General features: G+C 32.3%; 4 protein-coding genes across 5 annotated transcripts; 2 read left to right on the top strand and 2 right to left on the bottom strand.

The window, feature by feature from the left end:
* The first annotated feature begins 160 nt into the window (after positions 1–160).
* Positions 161–7451, top strand: LOC105198675 (DNA polymerase alpha catalytic subunit). The gene is made up of 21 exons (XM_011165484.3): positions 161–176; positions 452–655; positions 919–1237; positions 1328–1661; positions 1752–2105; positions 2384–2734; positions 2820–3021; positions 3178–3446; positions 3903–4019; positions 4108–4291; positions 4376–4504; positions 4580–4755; positions 4837–5077; positions 5152–5291; positions 5415–5620; positions 5719–5983; positions 6105–6279; positions 6348–6514; positions 6648–6896; positions 6978–7053; positions 7144–7451. The coding sequence occupies exons 1-21, from the start codon at positions 161–163 to the stop codon at positions 7365–7367; spliced, it is 4398 nt and encodes a 1465-aa protein (XP_011163786.1). The 3' UTR covers positions 7368–7451.
* Positions 6906–8682, bottom strand: LOC105198676 (pseudouridine-5'-phosphatase). The gene is made up of 4 exons (XM_011165487.3): positions 8525–8682; positions 8220–8438; positions 7880–8112; positions 6906–7695 (listed from the first exon to the last, which is right to left on the bottom strand). The coding sequence occupies exons 1-4, from the start codon at positions 8586–8588 to the stop codon at positions 7519–7521; spliced, it is 693 nt and encodes a 230-aa protein (XP_011163789.1). The 5' UTR covers positions 8589–8682; the 3' UTR covers positions 6906–7518.
* A 2164-nt stretch (positions 8683–10846) lies between these two features.
* LOC105198677 (probable Dol-P-Man:Man(7)GlcNAc(2)-PP-Dol alpha-1,6-mannosyltransferase) lies at positions 10847–16608 on the top strand. Its single transcript, XM_026134448.2, has 8 exons — positions 10847–11305; positions 12233–12365; positions 12444–12617; positions 12751–12904; positions 13209–13353; positions 13497–13723; positions 13818–14066; positions 14151–16608. Exons 1-8 carry the CDS (start codon positions 10916–10918, stop codon positions 15841–15843), a joined length of 3165 nt encoding a protein of 1054 aa, XP_025990233.2. The 5' UTR covers positions 10847–10915; the 3' UTR covers positions 15844–16608.
* On the bottom strand, positions 16609–18476 carry LOC105198674 (cytochrome c oxidase subunit 7A1, mitochondrial). Of its 2 annotated transcripts, none has more exons than XM_011165483.3 (4): positions 17810–18476; positions 17595–17727; positions 16927–17040; positions 16609–16835 (listed from the first exon to the last, which is right to left on the bottom strand). In XM_011165483.3, exons 2-4 carry the CDS (start codon positions 17658–17660, stop codon positions 16704–16706), a joined length of 312 nt encoding a protein of 103 aa, XP_011163785.1. In that variant the 5' UTR covers positions 17661–17727; positions 17810–18476; the 3' UTR covers positions 16609–16703. The 2 variants fall into 2 exon arrangements, with proteins under 2 accessions (XP_011163785.1, XP_025990234.1); XM_026134449.2 differs by having other exon boundaries at positions 17595–17664.
* Between the last annotated feature and the right edge of the window lie 166 nt (positions 18477–18642).

The raw sequence follows: 18642 nt of genomic DNA, 5'->3' as shown, positions 1-18642 counted from the left end.
CGAACCTTGAAATCGCGAGATATCGTGACGTTATTTGCCATGAGATATCTCCCGCCAAAACTTGCGGAATTTCCACGAGATGAGGTGCCGTACATGTACGTATACTGCGTACACGTCGCATACATACTCGTGTTGACAAGCGATATTTACGAAAAAGATAATGGATGATTCGCAAGGTAAGTAAATTGTCGAAGACGAAGCGATACCGCGATACAATTTCGGCCGTGTATCACGTCGCAATAAGTGCTGTTTCTGCATCTTCAATTTGGATCTTTATCATACTTTCTGTTTACATGTCTTCTTATAACTGATAATTTAGTAAATATTGAGTATATGTTCTTGTAATGATTAAAAGAACAGGTCTTCAGAAGTGCTCATACAATGCATTATATTATTCTTTAGTTACATGCAGTTGAATTATGTAATCTTATATTGCCAAACAATGTTTTAGCATCTACGTCTGGCAGGACCAAGCGTCAAAAGGTTGATAAGACTGGCAGGCTTTCGGCTTTGGAAAGATTGAAGGAAGCTCGAAGCGGTGGCAAGCGCAAGTATGAGGTTGAAGAGCTAAAAAATATTTATGACGAGGTAGATGAGAAAGAGTACAGTAACACTGTTTTAAAACGCCAACGAGACGATTGGATAGTTGATGATGGTATGAAAGTTCATATTGCTTTATCTTTATCATTTTATAACACTGTAAATGATTAACTTAAATATTACAGTTTTACAACTTTGTTCAGTGCATAGTTTATACAATTGAAAAATGTATTTAAGATTTACATAAAAAAATTAATATTAGGCACCAAGATCTAGATCCAATTATAGTTAGCTTTTTTATTTATTTGTGCGATAACATTTAAATGATGTAATTTAAATTGTTATTGCGTGTATTCAATTTGATTTCAAACATTAAAGGCGAAAGTGGTTACATCGAAGATGGCAGGGAAATTTTTGATGATGATCTGGATGAAGAGAGCATTCAAGAAGCAAGAAAACAGAGACATAATATGGCTGGTCCAAGAAAAAAGAGAAAAGAAGAAGACAAGAAGAAAGGGGATATTCAAAGTATGATTAGGAATATGCCTTCTAAGAAAGATGCTAATGTAGTTCAGATCAAAGATGATGATATTTTGGGAGAATTGCTCAGTGAGATTTCTACAGATAAAAAGACAAATAATCCTAAATTGGGAAGTAGCAAGAACAAATTTTGTCATACAGTTCACTCTAGCATCATGTAAGTCAATGAATTCTATTTACACTATGTATTGCTCTTTTATATTGAGTTTGTTAACATTAACTAGACGTGCATACATAATTATTACAGACAAATACATCAGTCTTCATCTGTAACTGAAAAAACAACTGATAAAATATTTGAAAAACCAAAGGAAAAAATTGTATTGAAATCTAATAATATTGCACAAAGTGCAAGCCAGATAATTGAGGATGAAGATGATACCATTATATTTGATCCACCACAAAAGGAGAGCATAAGTAAACCAGCAGAATCAAATAATTGTTCAAAAGTTCAAGAAGAGTCAAAGGTAGAGGATCAAAATGCAAAAAAATCAATGGAATCTAATAATATTCAGAGTGCAAGTCAGATTATTGAGGATGCAAGTAGTCCTATGGTGGATATTAATGAATGTGTTGGGGATGTAAATAGTCTATTTTTTTATTATTTTGTCTTGTTACATATAAAATTCATATAAATTATACATTAAAAATACATATAAAACACATTGCAGCTATCTACTATAGATTTTGATGATGGAAGTATGGACTTTTCATCATCAGTAACCATTAAATCTCAGAAAAATGGAATAGATTTACAGACTACTGTGTGCCAAACTTCTGTCAAAAGTATGAAAATCGGTAATGCGGTTGATTTGACAGAAATAGCGCCGCAACTTATCAAGACAAAAGATGAGGAAGAGGTATTTAGGTTCTACTATCTGGATGCATATGAAAACCCTTACAAGAATCCTGGAACTGTATATCTCTTTGGCAAGACCTATGTATCGAGTCATGATACGTACTGTTCATGTTGTATTATGGTGCATTGTATACCAAGAAGAATATATCTTTTGCCTAGAAAATATGTATGTATATATGTATATATATATGTATTTTTTTTTTTTTTAAGTTTAAGGGCTGAATCAAGCTTACTTAATTTATTTTGTATTCTTTATTTTATTTTTAAAAACTTTAATAGAGGTACTTTGATATTTTTTAAAAATAGAATTTAAAATTTAAAATATATTAAGTAAGTTTAAATCCAGCTCAGGTATATTTTTTGTTATTTGATATATGAATATGCTAATATTTTCTAATTGTTATTAAACTGAATGCAACTTCTTTTCACGATCGTGAATTGCAGATAAAAAACACTGAATCGCAATTAACTACCATGGAAGATGTATATAAAGAGTTTGATGAGTATGCTAGTAAGATGCGTATAATGGAGTTTAATTGTAAGGAAGTAAAGAAGCATTATTCCTTTGAAAAGGAGGGTACACCAAAAACTTCAGACTACTTGGAAGTGAGATATAATGCACGCTATCCAGCAATCGAGTCTGATTATTCAGGTTTAGCAATAGAACGTGTCTTTGGCACAACAGTGAATGCATTAGAATTGCTACTTATAGAACGAAAGATTAAAGGGCCTTGCTGGTTAGACATTAAGAATGTATCACCCACTGCAGGACGATTTGCTTGGTGTCCACAGATAGTGCGTAAATGCATTTATTATTTTATAGCAATAAAGAAACGAGTTTGACAAATAAGTTTATTTTGTATTACAATGTAATATACAGGTAGTTGCTTCGGACATGGACAATATATCACTGTGTTCTCAAGAAAATGCTAAGCCCCCATTGGTGATAGCGACCTTAAATGTAAGAATGTCTTTAAACGCAAAGTTGCAGAATGAAGTAGTGATGGTTGTTGTGTTAATTCATCACAAGTACAATGTTGATAAGGAACCACCAAAACCACCTTACGAACGTCAATTTTGCTGTAAGTTTATTTTTGCATTGTATCGTTTACTGATTATTTTTTTCTCATCTTTTAATAATCAAATTGATATTTTAGAATGCTAATTTTTTTTGTGATTTAGAAACAAAACAGATTTTTATTATCTGAATTGAATATGCAATTTGTAACTCTTTACAGTTGTCACACGTCCACGAGATACCCCGTGGCCGCGGCAAATTCGTGATGCTATCCTAAAAGTTCCGAATACAGAAGTGATAAAATGCGAAACTGAAAGTGAATTACTCGAAGAGCTATTAACTTTAATGCAGAAAGCGGATCCCGATTTAATAATAGGCTACGATTGCGCATTTCAGTTTGATGTGTTGATGCAGAGAATGTTTGCATTAAAAGTGTCCAACTGGAATAGAATGGGGAGATTAAAATCAACGACTCCTCCCTTATTAAGGGTAAAGTAGACACATATATTTTATCTTTTTTAAATAAAAGTTAAAATAGTAAAACAGCGTGTTGTATTGTACTTACGTTGTATATTCAAATCGTGATCACTGTATAAGCTGTATGTCTGTGCTAAAGATCTGGATTCAAATTTTTCATGATTAATTAAAAATCTAATGTTCTTATTAGAGATTTTTAATTGATCATCACTTCTCGGAAGGCAATAGCAAATTACCGAGAGTACCTTTGTCAATACACTATGTAGAGCATGTATCGAATGTAGGATGGTGACATCACATGCAACTTTTTAATAAGTAACTGAACCATGATCTTTAATTCTGAAGGAGCAAAAGAAATTCAAATTATATTTAAAGCACTTAGAGAAAGATTTAAAAATTTATGTAATTGGTCTATAAACAAAGAAAATGATTTTTTAACATAACATAATACAAGCAATATATATACAGGGAAAAATAATACTTAATCAAGCTTTTGTCGGTCGCCCAATTTGTGATATACAAGTTTCAGCGAAGGAATTGAATTTAAAAGTCAGAAGTTACAATCTCCAATCACTTTGCAATGCAGTAAGTTATACAATATTTGCTACATTAGTTATGTACTCTGGTACTGTATTGTTCATCCGACCAAATAATTTAATTTTTAAATATTCAGGTATTAAAAACGAAGGAACATGAGTGTAGAGAGATTACACCAGCGGAAACTCCATCGTTTTTCAATACAGCAGACAAATTGTTAAATCTAATGCATATGACATTAAAAGAAGCAAAATACATTGTAACCATAGTGATGGATCTCAATGTTATACCGCTCGCTCTTCAAATCACCTGTTTAGCAGGTACGTTTTGATTTTTTCTGCTCTTAATACAATATAACAACATAATTATAATTTTTAAATAAATTTATTTTTGACTGAATATAGGTAATATTTTATCGAGGACGCTGTTAGGTGGAAGAGCGGAGAGGAACGAGTATCTGTTGCTACATGCTTTTAATCTGAAAGATTACATAACACCGGATAAAAAAGTTGAAAAGAAGGGGCGAGCTGATGGTGAAATTTTTATATATTCTGTACATTGTCGTTATTATAAAATAATTAGGTATATTAACATCAAATGTATGTTAGATGGTCCACGTCGGAAAGCTGCGGCGTACACTGGAGGTCTCGTACTTGATCCGAAGAAAGGTTTCTACGATAAACTAGTACTGCTGATGGATTTCAATTCCTTGTATCCGAGCATTATACAAGAGTACAATTTGTGTTTCACCACCATACCCGGTGCGGCGTACGCTGATGTCGAGGTAATTTTCTCACATGCAAATAATAGAAGCAGAATATCTTATAATTGTATAATTAAATAAAACGAAATTGGCATGGTGCAGCAATTAAGTATTCCTGAGTCGAATCTGGAGCTAGGTGTGATTCCGACGGAAATTCACAAATTGGTCAAAAGCAGACAGCAGATTAAACAGCTTATGAAAACGCCAAATCTAACGCCGGAACAAAAAATGGATTATCATATCAGGCAAATGGCGTTGAAACTCACGGCCAATTCCATGTACGGATGTTTGGGGGCGACGCATTGTCGATTTTATGCTAAAGGCCTCGCCGCTTTGGTAACAGGTAAGAACAGGTAAAATGGATATTTAAAATGCGTATCTCGCGCGTGCGCGATATAGCATGAAGCTATTTTTCAGCTAAAGGTCGAGAAATTCTGGAAGATACGAAGCATTTGGTTGAAAAACTACAATATGAAGTAATTTATGGCGATACTGATTCTCTGATGATAAATACCAATATTTTGGAATACGATGACGTTTTTTCGATCGGCAGAAAGGTGAGAAAGAGATATTCTATCCTATAATTTTGTAATCCGTACCATTCTACATTTATATCATGCGAAGATATTAGCAAAAAAAATATTTTATACTACAAGATTAAATAAGTATTTCATTTTTAGATTATGCGCGAAGTCAACAACCGATACAAAAAAGTCGAATTAGATATCGACGGGGTATTCCGATATCTATTGCTTTTACAAAAGAAGAAATATGCTGCAGTTACAATGTCGAAATTGCCAAATGGTCAAATACAATTGGTGCAGGAACACAAGGGTCTGGATATTGTGAGAAGAGATTGGTGTCCATTGGCCTGCGACACTGGAAAGTTAGCAGATACACGTGATAATATTTCCAAACATTTATTTATTTTTTTATTTTTTTATTTTTTTATTCAATTTCTATTTTAATTATTCTTTCTTTTAGAAAAATTTTGGATATACTTCTCTGTGATCAATCAAGTGACACACGTTTGGAGCAAGTCGTACAAATTCTGCAGAACGTTGCAAAAAGTGTAAAGGAGGGAACGGCGCCACTGTCATCATTTGTTATCACTAAACAATTGTCGAAAAATCCGGATGCATACCCAGATAAGAAGCAATTGTCTCATGTTATGGTAGCACTCAGACTAAACAAAGCGGGTGGTCGGATGTGGAAAGCTGGTGATACTCTACCATATGTTATATGCGAGGTTTCTGTTTATTTTATAATTTTAATTTGCGAACTGTTTAATTGTATTTCGTCTGATTATAGAAACGAAAATATAGAAAAATATACAAAAAATATAGAAATAAAAATTATTTTAATATTAGGATGGAACTGATGCGAGTGCAACGGAACGAGCGTATCACATTGACGAAGTAAAAAATAATGAGAAATTAAAGGTGGACATTAATTACTATCTGTTGAGCCAAATATTCCCCGTAGTGTTACGCATTTGTGAGCCGATCGAAGGCATCGATGATGTCTTCCTAGCCAACAATTTAGGTACTTTAGAGTTATAAGCTAGAAATGAACTAATGGATGAATACCTTACGCTCTCATTTATTCGCCAGGTTTACAATTCATTTATAAGCCTAAGGCAATACCTTGCGAGGCAACTTTGAACTTACCGCTAGCTATCAACGATGATAGGTTCAACAATTGTCTTCCTTTGACATTTAAATGCAGAAATGAGCGATGTAATACGGAAATAATAATTAAGGATACCGTTACAGAATTTGTAAATATCCATTTCTCTTTTTTTATGTAATTCTTTATAATTTCAAGATTATTCTATGTATCATATCTTCTCAATTGAACTAAATTTTTTTATAATTATATTGCTGGATATTTACACATGTCGTTCTTTGTAGCATTCTGGTCGACAGTTATCACTCAGCATGTGCCCCAATCAAGATTGTAAGTTACCACCTTGGAAATATGCAAACGTGATACAGAATGTAGTTCAACTTGCCATGAGAAAGGCAATTACCAAGTATTACAGTGGCTGGTTGGAATGCGAGAATCCACTTTGTTCCAATAGAACAAGACGGCTGCCATTGGATTTTGTGAAGAAGTTTCCAGATTGTCCAGTGTGCAAGGACGCTTCTATAAATCGAGTTGTGAGTTAATTAAATCAATATCTCATATATTTTTACTTTTAAGACTACAAAGTATTAATATACATGTTTGTACGTTTTCAGTATTCTGGGACAGATTTGTACAATCAATTGTACTATTACTATAAAATATTTGATATTACTCAACCGGCTTACAAACGTAATAATCTTTATATATTGCCTTTTTGCCACATATTATAATATCTGGAAAAACGTAGGCATGTGTATAAACTTTTTAATTTGTTTTCAGAACTTCTATCTCAATGTTCACGAGATATGATAGCCGCGTATAACAATCTAAAAGAGGCAGTTGACAAACAATTAAAACGTAACAAATTTTCGTGTGTAAATATCACAGGAATATTCAGCAGTACTGATCCTTTCAATCCTGCAAGTATGTTCATTAGTGGCGGTTCGCGGGAGGATTTTGATGAATTGGGGGATCTGTCCGATGACACGGATAAAGAAATTTAAGTAGAAATGTAACTAAAGAATAAGATACAAAAATTGAAAAGACTGCGATTAAGATCTTATAAATTAAATTATTTTTATACGAAATGTTTCCATATATAAATGCCTCCTCTACGGATCTGTATCACATACGATGAGAGAAAGTTATACTATGTCACACGTATGGCGGTAGTCCGAACTTCTCCGGCTGAAAGTTTTCGAGGCTATCCAAAACCAAGGTCGCTTCTCTCGTATAAAGTTTGGGAAGCATCGGATCCGGCACCATAACAACCTGCATTTCAGCGTTAAGTGCCGCTTTCACGCCATTTGGTGCATCCTCAAAGACAAGACACTAAAAAGAAATTTGTAGTCTTGGAAATATTGTAAATAATTGACTCTTTGATTTTAATCGCGCTTGGTCTTTGAATATCTTTGAATTCTGAATGACTGACTGAAAATAGTAGATACAGTCGTCTCAGGTTACATTTAATAATTACATTAAAACATTAAACAACCGATCTCGAAAATGACATTACCTTCGAAGGATCCGGATTGTCCGGAAAACGTTTGGCAGCTATAAGAAATATGTCGGGTTCGGGTTTTCCATGCGCGACTTCAGGATCTGAGCCGCCGAGCACTTTATGATGAAAGAGCTCGAAGAGATCGTGCCAATGCTTAGTTTTCAACTCGTAATTCACTCGATCCGAGCCTGTAGCTAGTGCAATCGGAATGTTGTTCTCTTTTAGGTGCTTCAATAATCGAACGGCGCCTGTTATACATTGCACAGTGAATTTATATATATTTTTTTTTGTTTGGTAACTATCGGAACAAAATTATGAACGTCTGATACCAACATGTTTCGATGTTGAGCATTACCTGGCATGGGTTTGGTGCATGGAAACAACTCCTTATAAATTTCAATAATTTCTTCATGAAATTCGTTCGCTGTTAATGGCAATTCCAATGCTTTAACTACATATTTGGCACATTCCTTGGGCTTAAAACCCATCGTTTGCGCCTTATGCTCCCATGTGAACTCCTTGCCATACCGATTGGCGATACGGTTGAATGCCTTGGTGTACAGATATTCTGTATCTGAAATAAAGCATGATAAGAAATAACGTAATATCCTAATTACGAATTAGAATGAGTCAGAAAGACATCTTTATCTCATTACTTACCGAGCAACAAACCGTCCATGTCAAAGATGCAGTGTGTGACTTTGTTATATGTTTCAATGGACATCTTGGAATTTAAATCCTCAATTAAAATTTAGGAATTTAATGTATTCACATCAAACGAAGTTGCAGCGACGATGAATGAGAAGATAAACTGCAAACTGCATATTACGTCAATTGTACTATCTACTATCGTTTGACATCTATTATTCTCATGTTAATGCATTTTTCTTCTTTTGTAATTTATTAATTTCGAAATTATTGAAATTGATATTTTATTTGAGACAATTGTTTCACTTTGAACAAGTTTTATGACAAAGGAAATGAAAGCAAGGTATACTTTTTATGTGATATAATTTCTTCGAGAATAGTTATTAAGTGTTGTAAGATATATTTAAATATAAAATAAGAGCATGTATTTTTAATATTGTAAAGAATAGTAAGGTTATTCTTGATATATCGTGCATATGTTTATATTAATCTTTTAGTAAATAAAGATATGTTCTAACATAGCATCTACTATAGCTATTATGATAGTATAGAATAATCAACATAGAAAAGTAACAATCTGTTGAATACAGCTCTATGAAAGAATTGGAGAAAAATTATACTTAATTATGCATAAAAAATTTTTAAATGTCCAAGTAAGAATAGAGAAAATATTGAAAGCAATTAACATAAAATGTAGAGGAAAGTAAAATTTAGAAATGTCTTGACTCTAAATGCATAATTACATTATATGTATAAAAGGTGTGTTTTTTGTTAAGGAAGTATTCATTCCAAATTATTCGAGAAAAAAATTCATAAAAAGTGATAGATACAGTTGAGACATACAAATTGCTTTTCAATATCGAGTTATAGGAGGGAGGAGAAGGGATGAGAATGATTAAATCGAGGTGAACGTTTCAATGCAAATGATTCATTTCACAATATCAGCAACGTAAGTCGCTAGATATTGTGCATACGAATTTATTATACTTGCAATTTTATGCTGCAATTGTTCGTATAATCTATCGTAAAAGTAAAGAACACAATTGACCAGTTCTTTCGCCGGTAACCTTTCAGAGTGATGAGAGATCGCAGGAGAAAAATTGAAGTTAATGAAACGATATGAGGTGATTCAGCTATAGTTATCCCATTTATAATAAAAAAAGAAATTTTCTATTCTACCCAGCTTTCCAATTCACACTCGATATTATCGCGAATTTTGAAACCGCACCAGCTGTTTTGCCGCTATAAACGCAAATGCGCAAATACTGCTGCTCGTCGCTAGATGACGATTCATCGTTTTGTCAGCGAGTTTGCGCAATGGAACCTTCGTTTATCGTGCGAGAGTCAATCGTCAATTCGTCAATCAGCTACACCAGTTTACGCGGAATTGCGCGGAATCTCAAGTTTGAATAGACGTTGCATGCGGTATATTCAGAGCTCTCAAGAAGATTCATTAGCTAGAGCCAATCATTGGATGAAAATATATAATTAGAATTTAAAATAATTTTGAATTATATAAAATCTACAAATAAGCCAATTTATTACACTCGATTAATTGACTTATAAATTATTTCATTGTATTAGAATATACAATTATAAAATTGAAGAGTTTTCTACAAAAACCAAACAAGTCCATTTTTTTAAATCTAGCTGAATTATGGCGCCAATTCATATTTATTATAGCGTCGCATCGTGAACAATTTTGTTTCGGTTAGAATCAAATCGAGAACAATTGAGAAATATAAATAAGCAAATGTAAAATTTCTGCAAGAACCAAACAGGTGGTTTTCCTTTTTTAAATCCTCAAAATAATAATTTATGCTTGCAACTTTTTGTTCTCATACTATATAGCTATTATACGTTTAGAAAAAAATTACTATACATTACACAAAGAGAAACATAAAAGAATTTTATTAAGAGTTTTTGTTAATTTTGTAAAAGGAAAACAATTATTACTTAACATTTTAAATAATATTTCTGTCTTCACTTCTTATCATTATAGATGTTACAAAAAAAGGTAAATGTAAAATATAGGATAAATACGTAAAAATATAAAAAATTTTTATAAGAACACGCCAAACAATTCCAGAGATTTTTCTTTTTAAGGTCTTTTAAGCGAATATTTAAAATATTAATCAAAATTTATAATTTTATTTTTATGTATATATGTCCGGAGAAAAATTGCCAATTTACACGGTAAACAGTTTAAAGTTTTGTTTCCTGGAAATTTAACTTTTAGACTTATTTGAGTTAATTGATAGAAAACCTTTAGCTATTAAAATAAGAATCCTATAAATAAGAAGAAGCTTGCTAGCTGTATCAAAATTGAACATTCCTAAGAGATATTTCCAAAAGAAACAAGAGATACACGGATTAATTCCGCGGAGATGTGAATCCGCGAAAATGAGGAATCAACTTGTGTGGAGCGAGGACTGCGAGTGCGAGGAGACGCATGCGCGAGTTATTCTGTTTTGTAACAGTATACCACGATATACGTGGTCGGTGGCCCGTCGCGCAATAACATCGTGGCTACATACACGTTGTATGTTTGGACAAAACGAAAGAAAAAGTGTCCTTCGGTTGCCGGCACGTCGAATTTATCATGACGATACCCGAGAGCTCGTCAAGTGGCAACGTACGCTCTACGTGAAAGCACAACCGCTCATCATGGATCAACTGATTATCTTGGTATCGCTGTTACATCTGCTATACTGCCCATTTACGAAAGTCGAGGAGAGTTTCAACCTGCAGGCGATGCACGATATCCTTTATCACGGCTTCAACTTGACGGAGGTAATTACTGTAACATAAAACGCTCGTCGGCCATCGGGTCACCGACCAGACGATTCTCTAAGTCGCTCGACTGTCCAGACGATTCTAAATCGCTCGTTTTCCGCCCCGGCCGACTGATCGTGATCGAGCACGCAAAAATTGCCGCATTATATTTAGTATCAGATTCGCGTATTTATAACTTACGATCAGCTGATGCCGCCCGTAATTCATTTAACGCAGTAACGGCTAAATTTTTATTTCTTCAACTTTACTTGAATGTTGTTTCTTTTTCCGCACTGCGTCAACGCTTTTAGCAAACGCTACACATGTGCGCACAGTGTATTGTACGTAAGACGGAAAAGGAAAGAAAAAAGTTGAATGCTTTTTAAGTATTCAGAGGTGCGTTCAGAAACATACTCCAGTAACTATAACTCTGGTTCATATTACGTATACTGTATATGAGGTGTACACTACATTTATGTAGTGGATGTAACTCGTGAAAGCATAACTATATTTATAAATAAAAAAATATCCACTTTGAGCTATTTGAGAGTCAGCTTCAATAAAAGAAGACTGATGATGCATTACATACTTTTATTTTGAGTCTTTTTTTATCTTTGTAAATTTTACTTTAAAATATTAACAGATAAGTAAAACTTTATTACAATTTTATTTAAAAAATGGAAAAAAGTTTTTATTTGATCTTGTAACTATATTAATTAACTTTATAATTAATTTTCTTTATTAATTTACAATATATAAAATTTATATAAAATATAATGTATAAATATAATATATAAAAAATATATATATATATATTTTTTTTATTTACTTTATGAATATTGTGAGTTTTGTAAATTCCTAGATTTTTATCTGATCATATAATTTTCCGTTTAACATCTCGAATAATTTTTCAATTATCATATATTATTATCATTTTTCCAACAGTATGATCATCATGAATTTCCTGGAGTTGTGCCACGTTCTTTTTTGGGGCCTATTATCGTATCTGGTCTTGCCTCACCTCTAGTGGCATGTATTAATTATCTAAAGCTCAATAAATTTTTTGCTCAGTATGTGGGTGAGTTTAATAATTTTGAAATGTAATAATAAATTTTACATATTTTTAAAATAAAGGACTTAATGTTTTTTTTTCCAGTAAGAGCAACATTGGGACTATTAGTGATAATTACATTCAAATTATACAGGCATGGTTTAGAAAGAATCTTTGGGCTTCAATTAACAAAATGGTTTGTGATGATAACTGTGACGCAGTATCATTTTATGTATTATCTTAGTCGTCCACTGCCAAATATAATGGCCATACCTTTAGGTAATAAAGTAAAATATTTTACGTGTATGTACATATCTTGGGGATCTTACATTTCTTTCGTGTTTCAAAACACTTGTATATAATTTCACGTATACATTCTTTTTATTTTTAATTAATAAATATGGTATTTTAGTATTACTGGCCTTATTTGGATGGCTGAGGCAAAGTCACGTATTGTTTATCTGGTCATCAGCTGCAGCAATAATAATATTCAGAGCAGAACTTGCCATACTTTTGGGACTGTTCCTTTTATACGATGTAGCGAGCAAGAAACTTTCTGTACAAAGGTATTTACATATTGTGTCATGGACCATTGATTTCTAACATGGCTATAAGATTACAAACAGAAATGATTAAAATCATCAAGGGATTGTCTGCAAAACTGCACAGATTTGTAAGCTTTTAAGTAAAATCTAAATCTCTAATCGTTATGTGTATTAAATACATTAACATGAAAATTATCCTTGAATCTCATTGAGATAAGCCTGATTTCAGTTTTACATTACTAAAAAATTATTTAATCCTTTATATAATGCTTTTTTCTTAAATCACTTCATTTATTACACAATAATGTTTTATAATAATTTTTAGACTACTTAAAATTGCGGTTCCAGCTGGTGTATTGTTCTTAGCACTTACTATTGCTACAGATTCAATATTCTGGAGACGCTTAGTGTGGCCAGAAGGCGAAGTATTTTATTTCAACACTATTCTTAATAAAAGCAGCGAATGGGGTGTATCCTTTTCAGATGTAATAACCAAACTATCGTAAATTCACAAAAAGACACTTTAGACAATTGTCTGGAGTATTAGAAATCTTTAAATATATAATCTCGGTATATGAATCGGTTCGAAAATCAACTTAACACATGAATATAGACATCACCATTTTTATGGTACTTTTATTCAGCACTGCCAAGAGGTCTGGCACTTTCATACTTTTTAGTTCCCTTTGGAATGTGGTGGGATGCTAGAGTTCGTGTCTTTACTGTTCCAGCGATTATATTCGTTGTGTTATTTTCGTTTTTACCACATAAGGAATTAAGATTTATAATATATGTATTTCCATTATTGAATGTTGGCGCAGCTGCTGCTTGTCACAGAATGTAAATATATATTTCGTTTTAATGTTTTACATCTTTGTAGCTATATTATATATGTACGTAATATAAAAATTTGTTCTTTCTCATTGAAAATTAGATGGGAGAATAGAGCAAAATCAATGTGGCGTGGCTTTCTAGCGATGATGATCTCGAGCCATCTTGTATTAAATGCTGTATTCTCTATGTTTCTACTATGCGTGGCCGGTTCGAATTATCCTGGAGGTCTGGCAATTGCTAAATTACACAGACTTGAGAGGGACTCCGTCGAGCCAGTACGTGTGCATATTGACGTATTGACTGCACAAACCGGAGTATCAAGATTTACACAGACCAATGCTTCTTGGATGTAAGTTATTTTGCCTATAATAATGTTAACTCCTCTCACACTATTTTCATCATAATTTTTAGTGGTAAAAATACTATGTTTTAGTTATTCAAAACAAGAAAACCTTACTATCGACGATCCTGAAATTCTACAATTTACTCATCTCTTGATAGAAGCAAAAAGTAAATATTCTCAAAATTTCAAGTTCTATCTTAAAACTTATGATATTATTGATTCTATCGATGCATTTTCGTACATAACATTAAATAACGATATGTTACCACCAATTAAAATTAAAACAAAGCCTAGTATATTTATTATGAAAAGAAAATCAGATATCAAATATCCTAATAAAGCAAGATCGCAAACTTCTGTAAACGATGTTAAAAACCAGATAGATACAAAAAATATAAAACTAAATATATCACTTGAAGAGAAAGTAGATGACAATCTTATAGAATCAATAGAACTTGAGAAGGCAAAAGAAACTATTGACTCAAAGTTTTCAGATACCAAACTTAAAGAGATTCAAAAAGGAAATGATAGAATGGAGAAAAAAGTAGAAATACTTGATGATTTTGCAGATGACAGTATGACTTCTACGGAAGATACTACTACATGGGAAACTGAAAATGTAATTACATTATCGTCAAATTCAAGACATAAGAGCAAAGAAATGATTAATTCTCAAGAAGATTTCAAAGATACTTCTGATATTGGTGATGCAAAGCCTGTTAAAAAAACAAAAATTCAAGAAGAAAGTATTATTAAGGAAAAACCTAAAAATGGTCTACGTCAGGAAACTCATAGCGTTAAAGAAACAGTTAAGAAAATGATTCAAGAAAAAATGTTAGAAGCTAAACAGAGAAGAGAGGTTAATGATGAACGAAAAAATATAGAACTTCCAACTAAACCAATGAAGAAGAGAGGAGTAGCAGCAGAATTATCAAAAAGAATAGGAATATTGAAACAGGAATCAAAAGAACCAATAAATCAGTCATCTACAGATAAATCAACGATAATCGAAGAAGAATCTGAATTTACGACAGAACATGCAAAAGATGATCAACTTGGTAAACAGAAATCAGTTATACAGAAGAAAGATAAAATGAAGGTAATAAAATCAGACAATCTAGAAGAAGATGAAATTGTAGATGTCAAGATAGATGCAAAAAGAATAGCAAAATCACAAGACAAAGTTCACGCAGAGTTATTTGCAACTGAAGCAGATATTATAACAAAAGAGGATCAAGAAGATAACGTGAAAACATCCAAATCGGTAAATGTAAGAGAAAGCATAAGAAATATAATAAATCAGTTCAAGGAATTTGAGAAAGATTTCATACGCGATGATACCGATGCAGTGGCATCAACAAAGGATATAAGCGATACAAATCTGGAAAGCGACACAATGGAAATATATTATTCTGAAGAAAGTGATGATCAATTGATGATAAAAGATGCTAGAGAAAGCCTTAAGGAAATAATAGACCAGTTTAAGTACATTAAACATGAATTAACTTCGGAAGAGGACGATCAATTCGATGAAATTGCAGCCAAGTATATGGAACAGCCAATTGATGAAACATTATTGCAATTTAGCGAAGCTCTAAAGACTTTAATTCAACGAAGAAAAAAGGCTTCATCCAAGGAACATACAACCAACTTGCCTGATACTAAAGACACATACATATTAGAAAATCAAAGATCGGTAGCAAAGGAAATTAATATGAATTCAAATAATGTAAATAAAAACGGAAAAGAAAATTTACAGAAAAATATCAAAAGTAAAGAATAAGTTATAAAAAATTTTAATGAATAATGTTTCATGCGTAACATCAATGTTACTAACGGAACATATGTGTAATACAATGTAAATATGTTTTCTGTGATAGCAAAAAATAATGTATTTTTTAATATATGCTCATGCATATCAATGTCACGCATATGGAGAGCACGAAATTGACTTTCCTATGGTTATATACGATATTTATATTAACGAAAATAGTTTAAAAGAAATGCTGTACAGTTTTTTTTTTATATTACATTCACATAAAAATTATATAAATATGTCAAAAATTAATTAATCTATGTACATTAATTACAAGAATATACTTTATAGCCATTTTGTGGCTTTATTTGTAATTTATATTTTAAATTATATTCATAGACATAAATACGTTTATAAGTTGTAAACATAATGTATATGAGTTGTCTTTTCACGTCGACTTTTGCATTTAGTATTGCTTAAACATAGAAATTCCTAATTATAATGTGTCACATCACGCTTGTAGCAAGCCAGTTGAATTAAATTTAAAGTGAAACAAATTATAAATTTTATGTTCCGCGAGATTCATCGTACAACATTATTTAACAGACTGATAAATAAATTTCCATACTGATGCCTGCAGAGTAATCGAGTGCCTTCTAAAATCCCTTTCAAAGTTAGGAAGGGTAATGAACATAAAAGTACGTAAATACATATATATCTAGTCGCCTGTGTATGTTTGTATGCGTAATATACCAGATGTATTGATTTTATATAAAATGAAATTATTTGATATTCTGGTTTACATATTTTATTGTTCCATCGATTTACAAGTTGATTCCTAATTAAATTTTAACACACAATTAAAAAATAAAACTACTGTGCAAAATTTAACCTTTTAAGAACTGCCTAATTGTGTAGATTGATTGTGTCATGTTAAAGAAGAGTAGGGCTAGCGTAAAGTTAAACAATATCTTATCACGTGTACCACCTTTTAAATAAACTGGAAGCCCGTCGTCGCACTAGTAAAATAAATGATATATGCATTAACATGAAAATTGTCTACTGCAATCCTTAAATTAAGTTGTTATAATTGCTTTAAATTGGATATACCTGCATTTTTGCCTGCTTCAATTTAAAATTTTCAAACGTCTTGTTGCACTCTTGAAACGATTGATTTGTGCTAAACGATTTTCGTAACAGCGAAGTATTGTATGAGCGTTGTATCTAAATTGAAGATTTTTTTATTTTTTAAAATTTAATATCTTTCGTCGATTTGATTAAATAGATAATAATTTGGTATTTTTTCCCAGTTTTATTTTAATAGATATGACATATATTTTGCATTAATTTAATAATACAACTTGATTACAACTGTAATAATACTTAAGATGTATGAAAATATATATTAATGATTTTTTATACATATAAATAGCAAAAAGATAAATTCACATTAATAATTATCCAGATAGTAAAACCTGCCGAGCAGATTTTTTTAATAGAACATTGTACCAATTTTTAATGGCAAAAAGAAAACAATTAAGTTGCACATAGTATCAGAAATATCTGATGTCGGCAAATTGCTGCCAAAAGTAAAAGTTTGCTGGCATGCTACGCTAACAGATTGACGGCAGAAATTGAGCAGGATTTAACACGTCTATCTGTTTTCGGAATTCGATCGAATTTGCTGCCAATCTGCGTGCAGTTTACTATCGGGATATATGTTTAAAATATTATACAGCACATTCGAGAATATTTGATCTCTGAATTACTTATGTTACCTTTCGCATATTCTTCATGAATATTCTCGAAATTCTTGATGTAATGACGACTCCGTTCAGCATCATGCTTCTGATACAAATAAAAGAAATAATTTTATTGACCTTTTTATTGTTTTATCGGTCGCTAAGAAACCTGTTAGAAATTAATAATCATATCTTTCATTGTTTATTATCTGACCGTGTTTTGTCGAAATCGATATGTTATCCTATATTACCTCTGTTCTTCACGTGTATGATGTATTAGTAATACTTAAATTTTAGAGAGTTTGTTTTTTTACATATAAATTATTTTTGTATTTCTAACATGTAACATATATTATAAAATTTTCCTCATAGAGGATGTTTTGAAATGTAGTTTAAAAAAATGTCCGAGATCGCCGAGATCTCGAACAAAGAAAGAATTGACCAATTGCACTAATCAGTTGGCCAAATTGTTCAAATGCGATTGGTCAATTCTCTCTGGCCGAGATTTCGAACCGATTTCAGCAACGTAGACACGAGGCTTTAAGATCCAAATTCATAGACGTTTCTCATGGCTATGTTCCGATATTAACTGCCAGTACTGAAAATGTATAGTATATGTGACGTGAACTATAAATTTTCAGTACTGCCAGTAAAAACGGAACACAGCCCATATTTCAAATCTGTCTTTGTCTCGCGTATGGTAGCGTAGTACATACGCAAGACAAAGACAAATTTGATAGAAACGGTAAGGGCAGGGAACGTGCACACCTCGTGCATCTACATATTTATTATGTCTATGACGTAAGCTGCGGAATACATGTTCCGTGACTTCCGTGAGCTGCGGCACAGACTCACAAGGTTTGTTCGCGTCGCATGCTCCAAGAGCACTTGGATCACTTGGATCAGCATGCGACGCGAACAAACCTACAGAGTTGGACAGAAAGAGCGAGAGAATCATAGTTGTTGAAAACCACGTTTGAGGTTTGAGGTATCACGTGAGCTGCACGAGGCGAGTGGTGAGTGGCGAGTGGCGAGCAGCTGAGACATTCGGCGCATGCGTATTCAACGCGCGACGCAACAGTCG

Source organism: Solenopsis invicta, chromosome 1 (assembly GCF_016802725.1).
Source record: "Solenopsis invicta isolate M01_SB chromosome 1, UNIL_Sinv_3.0, whole genome shotgun sequence".
In the NCBI taxonomy this organism is placed as follows: Eukaryota; Metazoa; Arthropoda; class Insecta; order Hymenoptera; family Formicidae; genus Solenopsis; species Solenopsis invicta.
The sequence above is the reverse complement of the archived record's forward strand: the minus strand, read 5'-3'. Positions and strand labels throughout refer to the sequence as shown.

What these genes read in the sequence shown, in the direction of transcription:
- LOC105198677 (XM_026134448.2), top strand. Translation starts at nt 10,916, where the DNA reads ATGAGGAATCAACTTGTGTGGAGCGAGGACTGCGAGTGCGAGGAGACG. An exon ending in ACGGCTTCAACTTGACGGAG is followed by an intron (nt 11,306 to 12,232) that starts GTAATTACTGTA and finishes TTTTTCCAACAG; the next exon opens with TATGATCATCATGAATTTCC. An exon ending in AAGAAACTTTCTGTACAAAG is followed by an intron (nt 12,905 to 13,208) that starts GTATTTACATAT and finishes AATAATTTTTAG; the next exon opens with ACTACTTAAAATTGCGGTTC.
- LOC105198674 (XM_011165483.3), bottom strand. Translation starts at nt 17,660, where the DNA reads ATGATGCTGAACGGAGTCGTCATTACATCAAGAATTTCGAGAATATTC. An exon ending in TCATGAAGAATATGCGAAAG is followed by an intron (nt 17,041 to 17,594) that starts GTAACATAAGTA and finishes TCTTCAATTTAG; the next exon opens with ATACAACGCTCATACAATAC. An exon ending in TGAAGCAGGCAAAAATGCAG is followed by an intron (nt 16,836 to 16,926) that starts GTATATCCAATT and finishes TTATTTTACTAG; the next exon opens with TGCGACGACGGGCTTCCAGT.
- LOC105198675 (XM_011165484.3), top strand. An exon ending in TCCAATCACTTTGCAATGCA is followed by an intron (nt 4,020 to 4,107) that starts GTAAGTTATACA and finishes TTAAATATTCAG; the next exon opens with GTATTAAAAACGAAGGAACA. An exon ending in CCTCGCCGCTTTGGTAACAG is followed by an intron (nt 5,078 to 5,151) that starts GTAAGAACAGGT and finishes GCTATTTTTCAG; the next exon opens with CTAAAGGTCGAGAAATTCTG.
- LOC105198676 (XM_011165487.3), bottom strand. Translation starts at nt 8,588, where the DNA reads ATGTCCATTGAAACATATAACAAAGTCACACACTGCATCTTTGACATG. An exon ending in CATGGACGGTTTGTTGCTCG is followed by an intron (nt 8,439 to 8,524) that starts GTAAGTAATGAG and finishes GCTTTATTTCAG; the next exon opens with ATACAGAATATCTGTACACC. An exon ending in ATGCACCAAACCCATGCCAG is followed by an intron (nt 8,113 to 8,219) that starts GTAATGCTCAAC and finishes AATGTATAACAG; the next exon opens with GCGCCGTTCGATTATTGAAG.